General features: G+C 44.3%; 1 protein-coding gene and 1 long non-coding RNA gene across 2 annotated transcripts; one reads left to right on the plus strand and one right to left on the minus strand.

Annotated features, from left to right (window-relative positions):
* Positions 1–4352: 4352 nt before the first annotated feature.
* LOC105235961 lies at positions 4353–20041 on the minus strand. Its single transcript, XR_004619389.1, has 4 exons — positions 19543–20041; positions 19258–19344; positions 18170–18270; positions 4353–4983 (listed from the first exon to the last, which is right to left on the minus strand). It is a non-coding gene; the product is annotated as an uncharacterized LOC105235961 (long non-coding RNA).
* On the plus strand, positions 4957–8381 carry CCT8L2 (chaperonin containing TCP1 subunit 8 like 2). The gene has a single exon (XM_002915504.4). It carries the CDS (start codon positions 5688–5690, stop codon positions 7335–7337), a length of 1650 nt encoding a protein of 549 aa, XP_002915550.2. The 5' UTR covers positions 4957–5687; the 3' UTR covers positions 7338–8381.
* Positions 20042–20516: the final 475 nt, after the last annotated feature.

Genomic DNA, 20516 nt, shown 5'->3' on the forward strand with positions numbered 1-20516 from the left:
TGTATGTGAATTGAGGGAGACCATTAAGACCTATCAGCATCTGCAGAAGCGCTAGGTCAACTATCATGTAAGGAGCATGCCCTCTAGGCCGGACACACTGGGCACCTTCGGATTACGGCTCCTCTCCGTCTTCGCAACACACAGTGCGAGGCTCATGCTGTATATTCTGGTTTCCCAGCTAGGTTGTTCACCTTCCATTTCTCTCAATAGCCAGAACATAAACTTTGAATTGTGTTTCCTATTTGGGCAAAGTATACACAGTTTGATTTCCAGAGCCTGTTCTGACTAAGAGCAGTTCTTTGAAATGGCTGAAATGTAGACTATAATAAGATAGTCATTTGAATTCCTACAGGGTTTAATCCCTGCTGGCTTGTTCAAGTTTACTAAATTTACAGCCACAGGAATTTTGAGATTGGGGAGAAGCTGACTTTGTAAATGCAAACTATAAATTAAAAGTGTCTAACTATTAGAAATACAACATGTATATGCCTAATGATAAATTGCCTAATGATAAATTTATGAAGCGATATATTTAAAGTTTTTTCATTACTCTTTCTTTAACATTTTTCTCTGCACATTACACTTTCAAAAATCAGATTATTGATCCAAATGTTTATCTGGGTTCATTACTGAAATTAGAGCAGTCATTTCCAACTGTAAGTTTCACATGCACAAAATTATGTATCAGGATAATTTACTTTAGTATATTTCTTCAGCACTTGGGAGAATTTAAGTGCCAGTATGTGTAAATTGCAAGTCACTCCTGCTGGAGGGAAGTTTTAAAAGGAAACAACTAGGGACTGAGAACAGGAAAGTGGGTAGAATGGATGAAAATGTAAGAAATAGAGGTTTGTGCAGTGATGCTTCCGGAGAGAAAAGATGATGAAGGATAGTAAGCCCAGCCTTAAATCTCCATTCCTTTGGCTACTGTGAGCAGACAAGCAGTTGGAATCTGTTTAAATACAGCAGGCTTGTTGGCCTGAAGTTATCATGGGCAGAGCAAATAAAATATAATTCAGGATGCAAAGGAAGGATTCAAAGAATACCTGTTTGACATAAAGATCTTCCAGAGGTTTTTCCATGTCCATGATCCAAATTTCGGAGCTCTGAGACCACAATGGCAAAAAGCCAGAAAGTCATGTGGCTGAGGTTACTCAAAATTATAAAATTAGAAAGGTGTGAGTGCCTGGAAGCACCAAATGCAAAAAGGAAAATTTTTTAAATATCTACTTTTTCATAAGCACGCATTTTTAAAACATGGTAGATCTGCACCAAAATGTTAACAGCAATCATCTCTGAAGGGTTGGATTACAAGGGACTTTCACTTTCTATATTACATTTTTCTATAATGTTTGAAGCTTTCAGAGCACATGCAGTATAATAAATATGTATTAAATATTTAGAATGTGGCTTGGGAGGTGATGATTGTTATCTACACCAAAGAAAAAGCATCATCTCATGGAACTAAGGAAAATAAGAACCTCAAAGTGCCTAGCAAAAAAAAAGTGATGATAAATAAAAATTCACAGTACAGCACCCATTCTTACTAATTGGAGGCCTATAAATGTCATTGACATGGTCTTTATTTAGAGTTCATTTTGCTTTTTTTTAGTGAATGTAAAATATTTATAAGTCTCTCCCATAGGTTCACTAGCAATTGTCTCTCTCTCTCTTTTCCCCCCCATAAAGTCTTAAGCTCCTCAGCGTTTTTTAGGAACCAAACTTTTACAGTTGTTGACCACTGAAAACTGAAATTCTAGATCTTCTGATCTTTATGTTCGTATTTTTACTATTAAAGTTACACTTTAAAAAGTTGCAGCCATAGGCTATCAATTTTTGTCCTTTCTCAGTGAAAAAAGGTTTTTTAAAAGAATTTCAGGAGCACGTGGCTGGCTCAGCCAGTAGAGCACGTAAGTCTTGATCTCAGGGTTGTGAGTTTGAGCCCCATGTTAGGTGTAGAGATTGCTTTAAAAATAAAAAATAAAATTTTAAAAGAATGTCAATCATTTAAAATTAGCTCACATTTAGTCCACAGTGTGTTTTTAGCTTTGAAAATTCTTATTGCTTCTCATGAGTTATTTCAGTAATGCATACCATGTACCTTTGGACAGAAAAATTAAAGGAAGAAACTGAGAAGTAATTAAACAGAACATTCACCTTCAAAAATAATTTGTGTATGAACGTGAGGAGTAAGTAGATGTTTCGCAGCACATTTCATATAGATATGAATCTTGCCCTCGAGGGGTCTATGTTTTAAGCCTGGCACTACTTAGCAAGATAAACACAAAAAGGGCAAGCAGGCAACTGAAAAATAAACATGGGAAAACATACAAATAGAAAGATTAAATATTTACATCCATTGTGTACAAGACTATAGTTTTAATAGAAATGCATCTGGGGATCTGGGGGGAAGGGCAGAGGTGGAGAAGTCAGCAGACAACTATGTCTATTTAGAAGAGGGATATAAAAACATTCTGCCAGCCAGTGTTATAAACTAGAAACCCTACCCCAGCCTCCCCAGCCACCCCCCCCCAACACACACACACTCTTAGGTTCCTCTCCTTTACTGATAATACAAGATTACTGCTGCATTAGTTTCCCAGGGCTGTTGCAACAAACTACCACAAGCTGGGGGCTTAAAACAACAGAAAATTATTCTCTCACAGTTCTGGTAGCTAGAAGTTCAAAACCAAGGTGTTGGCAGGACTGGTTTCTTGTGGTAGGCTCTAAGGAAGAATTTGTTCTATGCCTCTGAGCTTCTAGTGGTTGCCCACAATCCTTGGTAAACTTGGCCATGGATGCATCACTCCAATGGCTATCTTCCCTGTGTCTCTGTGCCCTCACATGATCTTCTCTGTGTATGGGTCTCTTCTCTTCTTGTAAGGACACCAGTCATATTGGAATAAGAATCCACCCTACAACAGTATGACCTCATCTTAATTAATTGCATCTGCAACAATTTTATTTCCAAATAAGGTCACATGCTGAGGTTTGGGGAAGGATGTGGATGTCGGGGGGACAATATTCAACCCAATTTAGCTACCAAACAGCCTATATTGTTGCCTACCCATTTTAGCAGATCAAAATGTATATTGTTAGAAAAAGTGTATATAATGGGTTAACTGCATGCAAAGTTTTCTGGGCACAAGAGAGTCACATTTATTTTACACCTAATCAATTTATCTGTAGGATAAAAAAAGTGAATTTAACGATGACAGTGCCCACATAGTAATAAGTAAAATTACAATTTAGTAGTTCCTTGGTTAGTTTGATGTATGTAAAGGTAGGTCAAAAAATGTCTGTCCAGGGGCGCCTGGGTAGCGCAGTCGTTAAGCGTCTGCCTTCGGCTCAAGGCGTGATCCCGGCCAATAAATAGTTGTGGAATAAGTAAAATAAATGGGAAAATATATGTGAAGTGTAAGAGATAGAGCTAAGATAATCCTTTACAGGAGTGTTTATTTCTCCCCCCCATACACCAGGAGTGTTTATTTTTTAAAAAGAAATTGTATCTTTATAAACAATGTCAATATGCATACTTTGCTAAATTTTATATCAATTGTTACATTTTACATTTCTATAAAGAAACCAACTAGTAGTCTTTGCCCCTATACCCAACATTTATTATATGACACTCTTCTCACGGTTATTGGCTTCCGGAAGCCTGGGCATGTAGGTCCACACCTGTTTCCAAAGGAGTCTCCAAAATCAAAAGAGTCCAAAATAGTTGTTCACAGTCGTCAGACAGCATAATATCTCCTTAGAAACATTTCTCCACTTCAACATAATGTTGAGGCGGAAAAATGATTACAGAATAACTTATATGATATGTATCATACAGTCCACTTATGGAAAATTGTAGAATCCACAACAATCTATGTGATTGTTGAATATATGTGCAAGGTAATAATGTTCATCAAAATGCAAACAATGATTATCTCTGAGCTGGAATTCCAAATGACAGTGGCTTTCTTGTATTTTTTTTAACTTTTATAATGAATAGCTATTATTTTTACAAAAGCAATCAAATTGTTTTTCAAAGAAAAAGGTTTTTTCTCCAAAATTATCTCCATTTTAGCCTTAATTATATTTCACTCTCATATATATATATATTACTTTTCTTTCTTGCTATCATCTTGTCTGCGGAAATATTAAAACAATGCCCACCATATAATCATGACTCCTGACTGGTATAATCAGGTTCAGAGTTCTTTTTCTCCCCCTTGGGGACAACTTTTTTTTTTTTAATATTTTATTTATTTATTTGACAGAGACAGCGAGAGAGGGAACACAAGCAGGGGGAGTGGGAGAGGGAGAAGCAGACTTCCCAATGAGCCGGAAGCCCAATGCGGGGCTCGATCCCAGAACACTGGGATCATGACCTGAGCCAAAGGCAGACACTTAACCACTGAGCCACCCAGGAGCCCCATGGGGACAGCTGCTATTAAACAAAGTAAAAAGGTTTTTCCAAACGAAAATGAATGGTATTGCTCTGTCTTTCCCCTACTCTTAATAATCGTAATCTTTGTCTCTTGCAGCTGGTGCTCTGCCTAACACCTACATAAGTTACATTCATGTGATGCAAATCTCTTCCCCTCCCTGGTGTCCATGTTCCTGTGCCTTTGTATTCCTCATTCCATTGAACATAGTGGGTGCTCAATCTAGATTTATTAAGCTAAAAAAGGAGCAAGCATTGCCTCCATAGGCTCTATTTGAGGAAAGGTGGGACCGAGGGAAGGAGGGAAGAAGGGCTCCTGGAGGGAAGGAACTGAAATTCTGGGGGTTGAGGGTAAGACTTGGGGGGCCTAAATTCATTCCCTGTGGTTTTCTACCTTCCCCACCACTGGGAGGCTAGTCACTTGCACTCTGCTGCAAACATTTCTATTAGTTTTTCTGTAGGCTGTCAGCATCTTTCTCTCTCTTGTCTTGACCTGCCTTTGCCAGTTCAGTGACATCGTTGTCATTGGAAGGAGGAGCATCACACACCTGCAACCCGAAAGACAAACAGACCAACAAACACCGTAAGGAACCTGATGAACAGCACCAACGGAAAAGGTGGCCAAAGAGACAAAGGCAGATAACACGACCTAGCTTGTAGTACATAGTCCTTTGCAAGAAAGTAAAACAAAACCCTGCTTCCCACTCAAAAACTACAACACACATCACAGGAGCCACAGCTTCGTCCGGAATTTGAAGTGGGTGGGTATCCTCACTTGATTTCCTCTCCACTGTCTCCAAAGTTTAAATGAAACTCTGGAGCCCAGCGCATACGTGTGTCCCTCTTCTGCCGGATGACCTGGCCTGACTTCTGCCTGCCCACAGGGCCTCCCAAACTCTAGGCATCCTTCTGTGACCTCATTGTCTGCCCCCCGGTTCCATGCGCCGCTCTGTGACTTCATCACGGTCATGTCTGTTTCAGCTCCCAGCTTCAGAGGCCCCGCGAGCCCCGTTTCTTACAGATCAATCTGGGGGAGTGGTTGAGGGCTGAGCTCTCAGCAGATCATCCCTGCACCGGATCCTGGAGCGCCGAATTCTCCAGATCCCAGGGGAGGGGCGGGGGGGGGCGGGCACTCGGCTCCTTTTTCCACTGACCCCTTGAGAAGTGTCAAAGATCGGGTCCCGGGCGCCCCCACCCCGGCTGCTAGAGCGCCTGGGCAGCCGGCACGGCGGGCTCTCGCGCTCGGCAGGCGATGACTAGCAGAGCCACCTCGGCGCCGCTGCAGCTGCCTGAGCGCCTGGGGCCCGGGCGGAGGCGGCGCGCAAGGAGCCCGGGAGCGCAAGAGCTGCACCTGCTCAGCAGCGTGCCGGCGGCGCAGACCTTGGCCAGAGTCATCCGGCCTTGCTACGGCCCCCACGGCCGACAGAAACTGCTGGTCACCGCGCGAGGAACCAACGTGTTCACCGGCTACGCCGCGGCCATCCTCCGGGCCCTGAAGCTGGAGCATCCCGCCGCGCGGCTCCTGCGCGAAGCAGCGCACACGCAGGCGGAGAGCAGCGGCGACGGCGCGGCCTTCGTGGTGCTGCTGGCGGAAGCCCTGCTCCAGCAGGCCGAGCACCTGCTGCGCGCCGGCCTGCCTCGCTCGCAGCTGCGCCAGGCCTACGCCGCCGCGACCGCCGAGACCCTGGCCCTGCTGCCCTCCCTGTCGATCCGCTCCCTGGGGCCTTTGGAAGATCCCTTTTGGGCCCTCTATTCGGTGATGAACACCCACACCGCGTCCCAGATGGACTACTTGACCAAGCTGGTGGCCCACGCGTGCTGGGCCGCCAAGGAGCTGGAAGGCAGACTCCACCGCGAGCGAGTGGGGGTGTGCACCCTGCGAGGGGGCAGGCTGGAGGACTCGTGCCTGCTCCCGGGGCTGGCCTTGTGTGCGAACCCCTGCGGGCAGGTGACCGCGGTGCTGACGGGCGCCAGGGTGGCTCTCTTTGTCTGCGCCTTTGGTCCTGCCAGCCCAAATGCTCCTGCAACCGCCCGTCTCTCTAGTCCTGATGACCTAACTAAATTCAGCAAAAGAAATGAACAGTTGATAGAAAAGCAAGTAGCGGAACTGGAAACTGCATGTATTAACGTGGCGGTGGTATGGGGGGACATCGATGAGAACACACTGACAAAGGCTGATAAGTACGGCATCATGGTGATTCAAGCCAGGTCCCAAACGGACATAGCTTACTTGAGTGAGGTGTTGGGCACACCTTTGATGCCCTATCTGCTTCCTCCCCTGAAGCCAGGGAAGTGCCAGAGGGTATATCAGCAGGAGCTGGGGGAAGGCTTGGTTGTAGTATTTGAATGGGAATGTGCAGGCACCCCCGCCCTCACCTTGGTCCTCAGGGGGGCCACAGCTGAGGGGCTAAAGAGTGCAGAGCAGGCAGTCTACCACGGCATTGATGCGTATGTCCAGTTGTGTCAGGATCCCAGACTGCTCCCCGGAGCTGGAGCCACAGAGATGGCTCTGGCAAAAATACTCTCGGAAAAAGGAAGCAAACTGGAAGGGCCTAATGGCGCGGCCTTCCTAGCATTTGCACAGGCCCTTCAGTCTCTTCCTGAAACCTTGGCGGAGAACGCAGGCTTAGTGGTCTCAGAGGTCATGGCAGAGATGAGCTGCGCCCACCAAGCCGGGAACTTCCTGATAGGCGTGGGGGCTGAGGGGATAATAAACGTGGCCGAGGAGGAGGTGTGGGACACCCTAGTAGCCAAAGCCCAAGGACTCCGAGTGGTAACTGACGTGGCTCTACAGCTCCTGAGTGTAGATGAAATCGTGGCCAGGAAAAATCCCACGAATCGAAAGGACTTGAATCCTGTTCCTCAGAAGGCACGGGAGCGCCCATCTCCCGTGAAAAGATAATCAACTCCTTGGAACAATTAAGTAGCAACATCCTCAATAAAATGGGGATTGCCAAGGAAGGCACAATCTCCCCCAAAAAGAATGTTTGCCGTATTTATACCCCCAGGTTTGGTACTATCAGAGTCAGTTTCTTTGGATAAAAACAACAGAGAGGACCACAAGCTAAAAGTCCTTTTCATTGATTTATTTCCTTTCAGATTCTTGACTTTTTTTCATTTCCTGTTTCTCTCCATCATATTCTGTTCCTTTCCTCCAAAAAGAACAGGATTCAATCCTATTAAAGATTTTTAAATTGAGTACCTGGGCTTTGGGGATGCAAAAAAAAAAAAAAAAAAAAAGTACAGGAATCTCTTTCTGACCACTTGAGTTATCTCCACATGATATCCTAATATATCCACATAATGTGAATTTCTGTCTAGATGTCACGTTAGCAACCTGAGAACATCAGCTGCAGCTCACAGGAATGGCTGCACATTCCTGTTGTGATTATTTGGGAGAAGAAGGGCATGTTACTTTAGGGCAGAAAAGGAGGGGAAAAAGAGGAGGCGAAAGGAAAATGAACCGTCAGGGAGCAATAAAATAAAAATAAAATAATAAAATAAAAAATTAAATTAAATTCTTGGCATGGATAACGAAAGAACACACACCTTAGAAGTGCGCTAAGGTTGTTGTATAGGTGAGAGAACTGGGTATCCCAGTATGGCTACGATTAGGGGTGGATCCCCCTGGGCACTGAAGAGGGAGTGCGAGCAGAGCTGGGAGCAGAGCAGCACATTATTACCCAAAGCCTTTTCCACTTTAACCATCCAAGTTATTCTGCCTCTGGGAAAAGAGCAGAACCTGGGACAGAATCTAGGGGATGGGAAGCTGCAATCTCTTACAATCATTAAAAAAAAAAAAAAAATGCTCTAAGCATCTGGCAAGAGAACCAGACTCAAGAAACAAATGTCTTATAGTGGGCATATTAGCTTCAACAAAGCAAAACAAATGTGCAAAGATTCCTTTAAAACTTGGAAGAAGTGAAATCCTGAAAAGCTGTTAGTGAACAAAAGATGGGAAATGGAAATGTATAGAACCATACTCATTACTTCTCATTAAAGGTTTATAAAACATCCTTGATGTGTCTTTCCATGTTTTGTCTCCATCGTTATATTTTAGTGAATATAACTAAGTGCTTTCATATTTCCCCCTGCCCTCAAGTTCCATATTGCTCTCATAGTCTCAGATTCCATAACAGTGATGATGATAGAAATAGCTAGTTTTTTAAAGCAGTTCAAACAAACTTTACATAAATTTTATTTAATCATCAAAACAAACTTACGAGAAAGGAGCTTGGTTAACTCTCAGTTGCAGGAGCTTCAGAAAAAAGTGATTGACCAAAATCACATAGTAAACAGAAGAGGAAAATCCATTCTCTTATTTGTTGTTTTATCACCCCAATCTTACATTCCTCTATTGTGATGTTTTCAGAGATATAACCCCTATGATTACAAAGAAAGTATGTCTCAAAGGGCCTTTTGAAAATTTACGATGTGTTTTTTAAACCAGACAAAAAGCCTTGTTCATTTTATATATATAAAAGATGGCTCTTGCTCACAGAGAACATTTTAGTTACATATCCAAGACATATGTAATCCAAACAATGTAAAATCGTGTATTTTAAAAGTCCTAAGTTTGATATACAGGGGATTTTTTTATTATTTGGGGAGAAATCATATTGCAGCATTAACATCTCCTTTGCCCCTGGACAGACAGATACAGACACCATTTGTATATATGTCAATACAAGTTAAAATGATCGAGGATAGGGGCGCCAGGGTGGCTTAGTCGTTAAGGGTCTGCCTTCAGTTCAGGTCATGATCTCAGCATTCTGGGATCAAGCCCCACATCTGGCTCCCTGCTCAGCAGGAAGCCTGCTTCTCCCTCTCCCACTCCCCCTGCTTGTGTTACCTCTCTTGCTGCCTGGTTCTCTGTCAAATAAATAAAATCTTTAAAACAAAAAATGATCGAGGGTAGTCTTATAAAGTACAAAGAAAGGGATAGCAGACACAAATTTAACTGGCATATGCTGAGAACTTTGAAGGTAAAAACACCTGACCCAAACTTGAAACTTGAGGAGACAGACAGAATTCGGGAACCTTATGGATGTGCCGGGGAGGGACTGGAGCTCGTGCTGCTCAGGCCCCTGAACTGCCTTGGTTCCCATCTATCCCAAGACCAGTGGGTCAGCTCTTCAATTCTGTGAACTGCCAAGAATCCTTCAGATCAGTCTCCCTGAATGAGCCAGACTTGCTTTCCCCTTCTTGTACCTGAAAAAGCATTAGCTGCTCCAGAAGGGAAGGAAACATCAGAGGACAGTGAAGGTGACCACAGGGGCAGCTGGTAGACCGGGCTTAGGGAAGAGGAGCAGGATGGGGAGTTCACTATTAGCTCCAAGTGCTCGGGTATGGAGTTCCTCATAGCTTCAGTTGAGGACACCTCTTTCTCTACAGCCTGCCTCCTGAGCTCTTGCTGCCCAAAGTGTGATCCCTGAGCCAGGACCAGATCACCAATGTGGAATCTCAGCCCTACCCCCCACTGCCCAGACCTACTATGTCAGAATCTGCTTTGTACCATGAGCCCCAGGGGATGGGTGCATATTAAAGTTTGGGAAGCACTGATTTCAGCAATAACCCCGATTAGCTCTAGCTTGATTATGCTTAGAGTATCCTCTTAATATGGTTAAGTGTTCTGTTTAAGGGTTAAAATCTATGAGCTGGCAAGTTGTTTCTTTTCTCCTGCTGACTCTGGAGAAATTCCCCAGCATTTGACCTCAGTTTTACTAGATCCCAATCCTGCTTCCAAGGTTACAGGACCGAGGGTCTCAAGTTCTCCAAAGGCCCACAGAGTTGGCCACATATTTCTCTTCCAAGATGTGCTTCCCTTCAACTTCAGAAGCAGCTGAATTTCAGAAACGACACTTCCTGCAGCACATTCTTTATGGAACTTGCTGCGGGTGGACTTGTCTGTTCTTCCAACCCCAAGCCCTTCCAGTTTAGCAGCATTGTTTTATGGGACTCGGAGCTGACCTGGCAAACAGAGAGCAAAGAAACAAGATCCCGAGAAAATAGGAAAGGAAAATGAAAACTTCTGAGTCCTGGGGAATGAGGGACATGGCTGCCTGGCTTTGGCGGTGGAGGCTAGGGGACTGAGTCGTGAGAAATGTTCCATCCATTTGGGCACTAGAGAGCACAGACCCAAGACTGGAACCTACAAAAATACTGGAGCCCTAAAGAGAAAAAAAAAAGTCATTGATACCAAACTGTGAAAAGAAGATCAAACTGATAGGAAAGCATTGTCAGTAGTTTGTTTCAATCCTTTGTCTCTATGAACCTCTTCCCAAGAGTCCCTTCTGAAGACAGCCCCATATGACGGGAGCTCTACCTTCTTGGCCTACAAGTCTGAGGTCGCTTTAGTGCAAAAGCCAAGAGAGAGAGAGAAAGGTAAGATTAAAGAGAAAAAACCCAAAAACGCCAAAACTGGGATATCTGAATGGGAAGAAAAGAGAATATGGAAGCTCAGGGACCCAACAATTTCATTTGTAAATAAGCAAAACTAGGTTTTTGTTTTGTTTTTAAAGATTTATTTATTTAAGAGTGAAAGCACATGCATGCGTGGGAGGGCAGAGGGAGAGGGAGAGAGAATCCCAAGCAGATTCCAGGCTGAGTGTGGAGCCCGACACAGGGCTTGATTCCAGTACCCCAAGATCATGACTGGAGCCAAACCAAAAGCTGGGGTCTTAACCAACTGTACCATCAAGGTGCCTCTAGGCAAAACGAGTTTTAAGATTTGCTTGGACCCCGTCAGCTGGGCTGATGTAATTGCACATATTCCCATCCCCAGACCACTTCCACTTCTGCTTGAGCCTTTCGGGAACAGGAACCAACGGTTGATGATGCTTCACTGTGAACGTGAGGGTTGTGAGTGACACTGTTAAGAATCAGCTGATGGCGGGGGCAGTCCCCCTCATACTCAGTTTCCTGATTAAGGTAACTCCGCTAGGGAAAATTGTCCCTGTTGTGCTAAAATGCCAAAACCTGCAGTAGGCACAGATCTCAGAATCTCTATGATCCCCCAAATAGCTCACTTTTCTCCCACAACATCACCCCCCCACACACACTACAGAGGCCCTCCCTAACTGGGGAGGGAGAGGAAGAGGCTGGGTGAGAATGAGGGAAATGCTGGCGAGATGTCTAAGGGGCTCACCTCCCAATGGGCTCTAAGGACAGAAATAAGGGTCAGAACATAGAATCTCCAGGATGGTTTGGGGGTCTGAGAACAGAAGAGATTCTCTGCTTCTAATCAGGAACTCTGGAGCCCAAGAAGAGTTCCATGTGCCGATGGGATGGAGCAGAAATACCTGGAGGTGGTGGCAGGAAGAAAGGGCAGGGGAACCTGAGAGCAGTCAGGTTTCCCTGTACCCCAAGAAAGAGGAGATCAAGAACTGACGTGGTTGAGGTCTGGACTGAATGAAAAGAAACGTGAAGAGACTAAATTTACCTGGAATTAACTAGATTAATTATTCTACCACTAGGTAGAAAGCAAGTTGGAAAAGAAGTATTGAAATCATTTAATTACAGAAAGACATCTACACATGCTTCTTATACGTTGAGTTCAGGGCTTGAAAATTCAAACTCTCTACAAACGTGAAGCCTGAGTAAGGAATTCAGACAGCGTCCTGCACGTATCAGCAAGGGGGCAGGATGCTGGTCACTGCAGAGCTAAGAGAGACTAGATGCTGGGTAGCAACACAGTGCTACCCCTTCTGTAATGCAGCACATATGCAAGATGTGGTTTCATTCATTCTACGAGATTTTTTTAAATGGCTCTCTAGAAGTTTTCTTTTAACTCACTGAAGGCATCAGAAATGAAAAGTGGATCCCGGTGAGTTTAAGGAAAAAAGCCTTTCTAAACCTTACTGAACTCGCAACGAAAAACATTTTCAGGGATGCCTGGGTGGCTCAGTCAGTTAAGCATCTGCCTTCAACTCAGGTCATGATCCCAGGGTCCTGGAATCGAGTCCCGCATCGGGCTTGTGGCTCAGCAGGAAGCCTGCTTCTCCCTCTCCCTCTTCCTGCCACTCCCCCTGCTTGTGAGCTCTCTTTCTCTGACAAATAAATAAATAAAATCTTTAAAAAAAGGTTTTCATATCCAGACCACCATTAATCTTTTCAAACATCTTAATACCTGTGTATTCTGACTCCCGTGCCCAGACTTCAGAACCCCAGCTCTGCAGAGGCCCCTCTCTGGGAGCTTACCAGTGCTCACTCTCTTGGGAGGCAACCAAGCTCTGGACAAGTTTTCCCCTCCAGAAAAGACGAGATCTGTCAGCCAATTTCAATCTTCTGTGCATAGATGCAAAATATTATGTGGTTCACATTTCATTATTACACTTTAAAAAAGATTTTATTATTTATTTATTTATTTGAGAGAGAGAGAGACAGAGAGAATGCCAGCATGTGAGCAGGGGTGAGGGGCAGAGAGAAAAGGGAAGAATCTCAAGTAGACCATATGCTGAGCATGGAGCCCAGTGCAGGGCTCGATCTCACAACTATGAGATCATGACCTGAGCCGAAATCAATAGTCAGATGCTCAACTGACTGAATCACCCATGTGCCCCTCATTCCTGCATTCATTTTGATAAAAAACCTATTTCGGTTTTATTAATGTGATTTGTTTACAAAAGGTATAATAATCTATTGCAATATTATTGTTTCATGAGAAAAATAGTTTCCAAAGTTGCTTGTGATATTTTTTACATTAGCTTTTGAGAAGAATCTGTGCATGCTTAATTCCTAAAACTGAATAGAAAACATTTCAAAACATACACAGATGTTATTGGAATTTGATTTTTTTTTAAAGATTTCATTTATTTATTTGACAGGGAAAGAGACAGTGAGAGAGAGGACACAAGCAGGGGGAGTGCAAGAGGGAGAAGCAGGCTTCCCGCTGAGCAGGGAGCCTGATGTGGGGCTCGATCCCAGGACCCTGGGATCATGACCTGAGCCGAAGGCAGATGCTTAACAACTGAGCCACCCAGGCGCCCATGGAATTTAATTTTTTTTAAAAAGATTTTCTTTATTTGTCAGAGAGAGGGAGAGAGTGAGCACAAGCAAGGGTAGTGGCAGGCACAGGGAGAAGCAGACTCCCCACTGAGCAAGGAGCCCGATGTGGGACTCAATCCCAGAACCCTGGGATCATGACCTGAACAGAAGGCAGACACTTAACCAACTAAGCCCCAGGCGTCCCTGGAATTTAATTTTTTTAAAAAATGGAGATGTATTTGACATGTAACATTGTATTCATTTTAGGTATACAACATAATATTACAAATCGATATCTATCTATCTATGTATGATAGAAATGTTTACCCTAATAAGTTAACATCCATCACCTCACAGTTACAATTTTTTTTCTTATGACTAGAACTTTCAAAATCTACTCCCTTAGCAACTTTTCTTTTTTTTTAAGGAGGAGGAGGGGCAGGGGGAGAGGGAGAATTTTAAGCAGGCTCTGCACCCAGCAGGGAGCTCAACACAGGGCTGGATCTCATGACCCTGAGATCATGATGTGAGCCAAAATCGAGTTGGACGCTTAACTGACTGAGCCACGAGGTGCCCCTCCCTTAGCAACGTTCAAAAACATAGTACAGTATTACTAACTGTAGTCACCGTGCTGTATATGACATCCCCAGGAATTATTTATAACTGGACATTTGTACCTTTTGACCAACTTCACCCATTTCACCTGCTCCTTCATTCCCTACCATTCTTTCTTTCTTTTTTTTTTTTTTAAAGATTTTTTATTTATTTATTTGACAGAGATAGAGACAGCCAGCGAGAGAGGGAACACAAGCAGGGGGAGTGGGAGAGGAAGAAGCAGGCTCATAGCGGAGAAGCCGGATGTGGGGCTCGATCCCGTAACGCCGGGATCACGCCCTGAGCCGAAGGCAGACGCTTAACCGCTGTGCCACCCAGGCGCCCCCATTCCCTACCATTCTGACAACCACCAATCTGTTCTATGTATGAGTTTTTGGTGGTTTTTTTTTTTTTTTAAGATTCTGCATATAAGTGAGATCATATAGTATTTGTCTATCTGACTTACTTCACTTAGTGTAACACTCTCAAGGTACACCAATGTTGCTGCAAATGGTAGAATTTCCTTTTTTATTACTGAATAATATCCCATTCTATATATTTATATTGATAATTATAACTATATATGTTATTACATTTTCTTTATCCATTCATCCATCAATGGCCTTAAGTTGTTTTCATATCTTGGCTATTGTAAATAATGCAGCAGTGAACATGGGGATATAGATAGCTTTTCGAGATAGTGATTTCATTTTCTTTGCATAAATACCCAGAAGTTGAATTGCTGGATCATATAGTAGTTCTATTTTTAATTTTTTGAGGAACCTCCACAGTGTTTTCTATAGTGGCTGTGCCTATGTGCATTCCCACCAACAGTGCACAAGGGTTCTCTTTTCTCTATAACCTCGCCAACACTTGTAACTGTCTTTTTGAGCAGTCATTCTGACAGGTGTGCAGTGGTACCTCACTGTGGTGTTGATGTGTATTTCCCTAATGATCAGTGATGTTAAGCATCTTTTCATGTGTCTGTTGGTCATCTGTACCTCTTCTTCAAAGAAATGTCTATTCAGACTTATTTTTTAATCTGATTTGGGGGGGCTATTGAGTTGTAGGAGTTCTTTATTGAAATTTAAAGTCTTAGGGTGCCTGGGTGGCTCAGTCAGTTGGGCATCTGGCTTCAGCTCAGGTCATGATCCCAGGGTCGTGGGATAGAGCCCCACATTGGGCTCCCTGCTCAGCGGGGAGTCTGCTTCTCCCTCTTCCTCTGCCCCTCCCCCCATTCATTCTCTCTCTCTGTCAAATAAGAAAGTAAAATCTTTCAAAAAAAAAAAAAAAGAAATTTAAAGTCTTGATTCGGATGTCCAGCATCACAGCATAAAGGTACCACCCATAGAGATTGGGATGCTCAAGCTACCGTCTCAAGTTAAGCTTTCTGATTTTTTGCGTACATTTTTTATTTTGTCCTATGATATGATAGGGACTATGTAGTTGTTGCCGTATTTTTTTTTTTTTTTTTTTTTTTTTTTTTTTTTTGTGAGAGAGACTGAGCAGGAGGGAGAGGGAGAGAGAATCTGAAGCAGACTCCACACTGAGCAAGGAGCCCCACACAGAGCTTGATCCCAGACCCAAGATCCAAGATCCTGACCTGAGCTGAAACCAAGCCATCCACGATTAACCAACCAAACTACCCGGGCGCCCCAGCACTGTATTAGAGAATGAGAATATCGTTAATGATTTAAAATATAGAAATATTAATGTAAAAAATATTTAATCAGAGAAAATATTCTCAGTTTTCTTTCTGTTACAGTTTATTTCATTTTCTATTATATTACAAATTCATTAGGTAGAACTGCTTTCCTCCCCCCTTATTTTCTGTTTTTTTCTCCACTGGTTCATTTCATCTACTTTCTACTCAATTCTTTATGTCGATGTCTGTGGTTTCTACTTTTTCCATCAACTTCTCTTGGTCTCATTACAGTGAGTAATCCTCTTTGCCTTTTATTCTATGGCTGCTGGTTGTGTTTTTTTTGTTGTTTTTGTTTTTTTTTTTTTAATGAGGAAATCAGGGGAGCTTCACTTACAAGGCCACCTACAAGACCCCAGGCTCGGCTGAGTGGGCGGGACGAGGCCCCACTCAGGCCTCCCGCTTCCCCTGCTGCTTCTTGCACAAGCCTTTACTCATCTCCTTAAATGCTCGGGAGGTGACTGTGGAGAGGATCAGCTCCTCATGTCCCACGGACAGGCCACAGAAGCAGGAGTCTCCAGGTGAGGGTGCTTGTGTGTGTGAGAGTAGGCTCCCGGGCCTAAGGCCCCGTCGCCCAGGTGTCCTCACCCTCTGGAAGGGCCCTGGAGCTCCCGCAGCCACGGTCAATCCAGCCCGAGGGGCTCGCGCACGCGCAGTTCCTCACAAAGCAGAAGGAGATGCCGGAAGTGGCCCACCGCCATCTTGGCCCCGCTGCCCGGCTGTGGCTCCTTGGAATGCTTGCTTAGTCTCTTCCTTTTACGTCTTGGCTATGTTGGTTTTTTCCTGGCCATTTCAGAAAGATAATCCCCTATTTTGTCCGCAAGATCTGGATTCCCTTTTCATAAATTCAATTTCTCTTCTTTCACCACTCCCCCCCCAGCTCTCTTCAGCTTTTTTGCTTTCATGAAGTTTTCCCTTTTCTTTTACCTACTGAACCCTCACAAACTTTTATTTTGGACTCACCCCAATAATGGGTTTCTAGAAGTGCCACTAGTTAAACATTTCTCTCTTTCTGCATAGTAGAGAGTGGAGGGTTCCAGAAGTAAATTAACTATATTTCTTTTTTTTTTTTTTTAAGATTTTATTTATTTATTTGACAGAGATAGAGACAGCCAGTGAGAGAGGGAACACAAGCAGGGGGAGTGGGAGAGGAAGAAGCAGGCTCATAGCAGAGGAGCCCGACATGGGGCTCGATCCCACAACGCCGGGATCACGCCCTGAGCTGAAGGCAGACGCTTAACCGCTGTGCCACCCAGGCGCCCCAATTAACTATATTTCAAGTTACAGTGGGGCACAGTTGGATTTACTATTGCAATATGAACATGTATTAAGCACCAACCCTATATTAAAAACAACCCAGGGGCACCTGGCTGGATCAGTCAGCAGAGCATGTGACTCTTGATCTTGGGATTTTAAATTTAAACCCCACATTGGTTATAGAGATTACTTAAACATAAATTAAAAAAACAAAACAAAACAAAACCCAGAACTACCCAGAAACAAGATTTCAATTTGGTCAACAGGCAAGGCATCTCAAACAGGCAAACTTGGCTAGAATGGGACTGTAAAAATACCCCTTAGATCTCCTGCTGCAGGGAGGGTAACTGGCGGAACCCCTCAGCTTCCGGTCTCTGAACCCAGCACCACAATCCTGGGAAGGGAACATGGGCTCCAGCACTCTGGTCAGCTTGGCCAAAGCCATCTCTGAGTTACACTGCAGTCAGGGACATTCCTACCCACTCTGCTCCCTCTGCCTTCCCTTCCCAGGGTTCAGATCTCCCTGCCTTCCCCAAACTCTCTCCTTTCTTTCCCCATAGATATTTCCTCCTATAAATCTCTTGCATGACAATCCTGTCTTGGCATCTACTTTGCAGAGGACCTGAAGTAACATAGCATAGTAAGACATAAATACAAGATTACTCTGAGACAGATTGCCTCCTCCTTGCACTAGATTTGTCCTTCCAAGTGAGTGACTCTCCTCTCTCAAAAATCGCTCAAAATGAGAGAACTTCAATTTATAGCCAGCTACCACACCCTACCTCCACCTAAGAGCCGCTCCCCACACCACTCCCTAATTGGCAAAGCTCAGGTCCCACCTGAACTGTAGCCTGACACCCTTCCAACTACCAAACAAGCGTGTGTGTGTGTGTGTGTGTGTGTGTGTGTGTGTGAGCGCACGCACCGCCCCCCCTTCCTCTTTTCCTGTGTGTTATTATTCATTTCCAGGAGTCAACGAAGCTTATCCTGAAGACCTTTCTCCTTTTAGTAAGGCTTTATTACTAAATGAATAATAATTAAAACACATGGCTTGCATAAGAATAGCATTTCTGTTACTTTCTCAAACCTTTCCTAGTAAACATTATCTCATTTGAGCCGCATGGTAACTGTGACTGTAGATAGGACTAGTATCATCAGCCCACTTCACCAAGGAAGAAACTGAGACACAGACTAACCTCTGTGGCTGTCAATTTCCAAGTCTGTCCAGTGAAGACTTGAATCCTATGACCTCTGAGTCCTCTTCAACTTCGAAAATGGTATTATTTGCATAATTTGTCTGAAATTGCAAAGCTAGTGGTTAGTAGTAGGTTAGGGATATGAGATGAAGGCCTTTTGGTGCCAGGCTAATTCTCCCACACCACGTTCTCTTCGCTGACAACAGGACCGGCTAACATGGATTAGCTGTCCCCACCTGCCATGCCCTGTGCCAATGACTTACAGGGGCACTAATGAATACCTGCTCATCATCCATCCTCCGTCTACTCGTCTAGAAGTATTTAGATTTCAGTTCCACACACGCTTATCAGGAGCCAACATCGCCACTGCTCTAAGAATATGCTCCTGTTGGTTTAACCTGATCAACATTTTCTGTTCTCCAGGTGACAGTCACTGGTCTAGGGCTGGGCCCAGGCCCAAAGGGTCCAACCAGGGTGAACTGGAGGATTCTGGCCTGGGTGCAGGTGTACTCTCTCCTGCCGGATATAAATCAGGAAGCATTGTCTTTATTGCTTCTGGCAGCCTCTCTATGGTCCCAAGGGGAAGCCACAGGATTCTTGTTTAGTCCAGTAGTTTTTAGCAGCTAAAATCTATGAGATGTCTATATCCCTAAAACTGAACAATAAACACAGGCAAAGACAGATGAGGTCATGGAGACGCAGAGAGTTACTAGACTTTGTCAGGCTCCCACTGCCTGTTTGGGGAGGTGAGGATTAGATTTCAACTCTCCACCAATGGACCCAGGGTTCCCCTGGCCTCAGCAAGTACAGAATGCACCCCAGTGCAAAGATTCTTGAGAAAAATAAGAGTTGTAGCTGCTGAACAGACCAAAGAAGTACATCGGAAGGGGAGGAAGGGGAAACTAGAAGGGGCTTCCTTCTATTCTGCTTTCCTGCCTAAGACAGAAAGATGACAGGGCTCCAGCTGAGCGTGGTGGTAACACTGCGCCAGAAATCTTTCCCTTCCCCCACCCCAACCTTCTGTCAAGCAAAGAGCCTCTGAGACTGCCCCAAAGGAAGAAGGCGTTGCCTGCCAAGTATCTGCCTACCTGGGGTCAGGGTGAGGGCAAGGCAGTAAGGACATGCTATGACCAGCTGGAAAAGAGATGGGCAAAAGGCCTTTTTTCTCACTCTCCCTGTCAAAAAATAGCCAGAAATGAAGCACACAAATTAAAGAAACAAAACATTTACAAACAGAATAGCTATTTTTCCAACTCTTACTTACAGGTATTGTCTACACAATTTTGGCAGAATCAGATATGGACAGTTTGGTTAGTCCATTTGATCACAGAAAAAATACCATTCATTTATTCATCAAGGATTTAAGTATCTACCTTATGTCCTAGAGATGTGTTCACATCCTAATGGTGGAGGGCAGGTGAAGGAGAACAGACCATAACAAGCAAATAAACATGATTTCAAACTGTAGTCATGCTCTGAAGGAAATAACAGGGTGATATGGTCCGGTGGGAGGGGCCATACTTTAGATACTCTGTCAGAAATGCCTCCCTAGAATGACACATGAGTTAAGCTATATCACTCTGAGAAATAGTTGATCTAGACAAGTCAGGAAAAACAGCAAGTGCAAAGGCCCTGTGGCAAAAAGTGTTTGGCAGAAAGGTGGTCAGTGTGCCTGGAGTGTAGCCAGCTCAAGCTGGAGAGGCAGCCAGGATCCTATAGGGAAGGGCCTTGGAGGACATGGGGGGGGGGTTTGTATAGTGCCAATGCAGCTGGAAATACCAGTCTACCACTCTTCTGCCTATATTAATGAGCCATGATGGTTTCTCCCAACGGACCTCTGGTGTCTGACCTGGGTTGAAGTTTGAGATCACCCACTTCAATGGCCTTGGGAAAGCTACTTGAGTTTCCCCATTTGAATAATCAAGGGTTTGAAGCCAGAAGACTTGTGCGGGAATTAGCTCCAAATCTCAGCATTCTCAATTTATCCTTAGAGTCAAAAGCGGCCACTTAAAAAACTACGACAAATTTTAGAAGGAACACAAAATTTAAATTGTTAGCAGAATACTGCATGAACGACCGATGCGAATACCCTCCCCACCCCGAGGAAAAACGTATTATATTGTCAGGATAATCAACGTTGTCACTGCAGTCTCACTCGGGCCTTTATAAGAACTCAATCTCCATCCTAGGTCTGGGTGGATCTGGGAGTTCAGCTCATTTTCCGTTTCAAAAACTCAAAGCAATGCCACCTTAATACTGACAAGCATCGCGACTACGCCAACCCTCCGCCCGCTGCGCCGGGCGGTCGGTTCCCCCGGGCTGAGTTCGCGGGCGGGGGGCGGGGCTG

Source organism: Ailuropoda melanoleuca, chromosome 1 (assembly GCF_002007445.2).
Source record: "Ailuropoda melanoleuca isolate Jingjing chromosome 1, ASM200744v2, whole genome shotgun sequence".
NCBI classification, from domain to species: domain Eukaryota; kingdom Metazoa; phylum Chordata; class Mammalia; order Carnivora; family Ursidae; genus Ailuropoda; species Ailuropoda melanoleuca.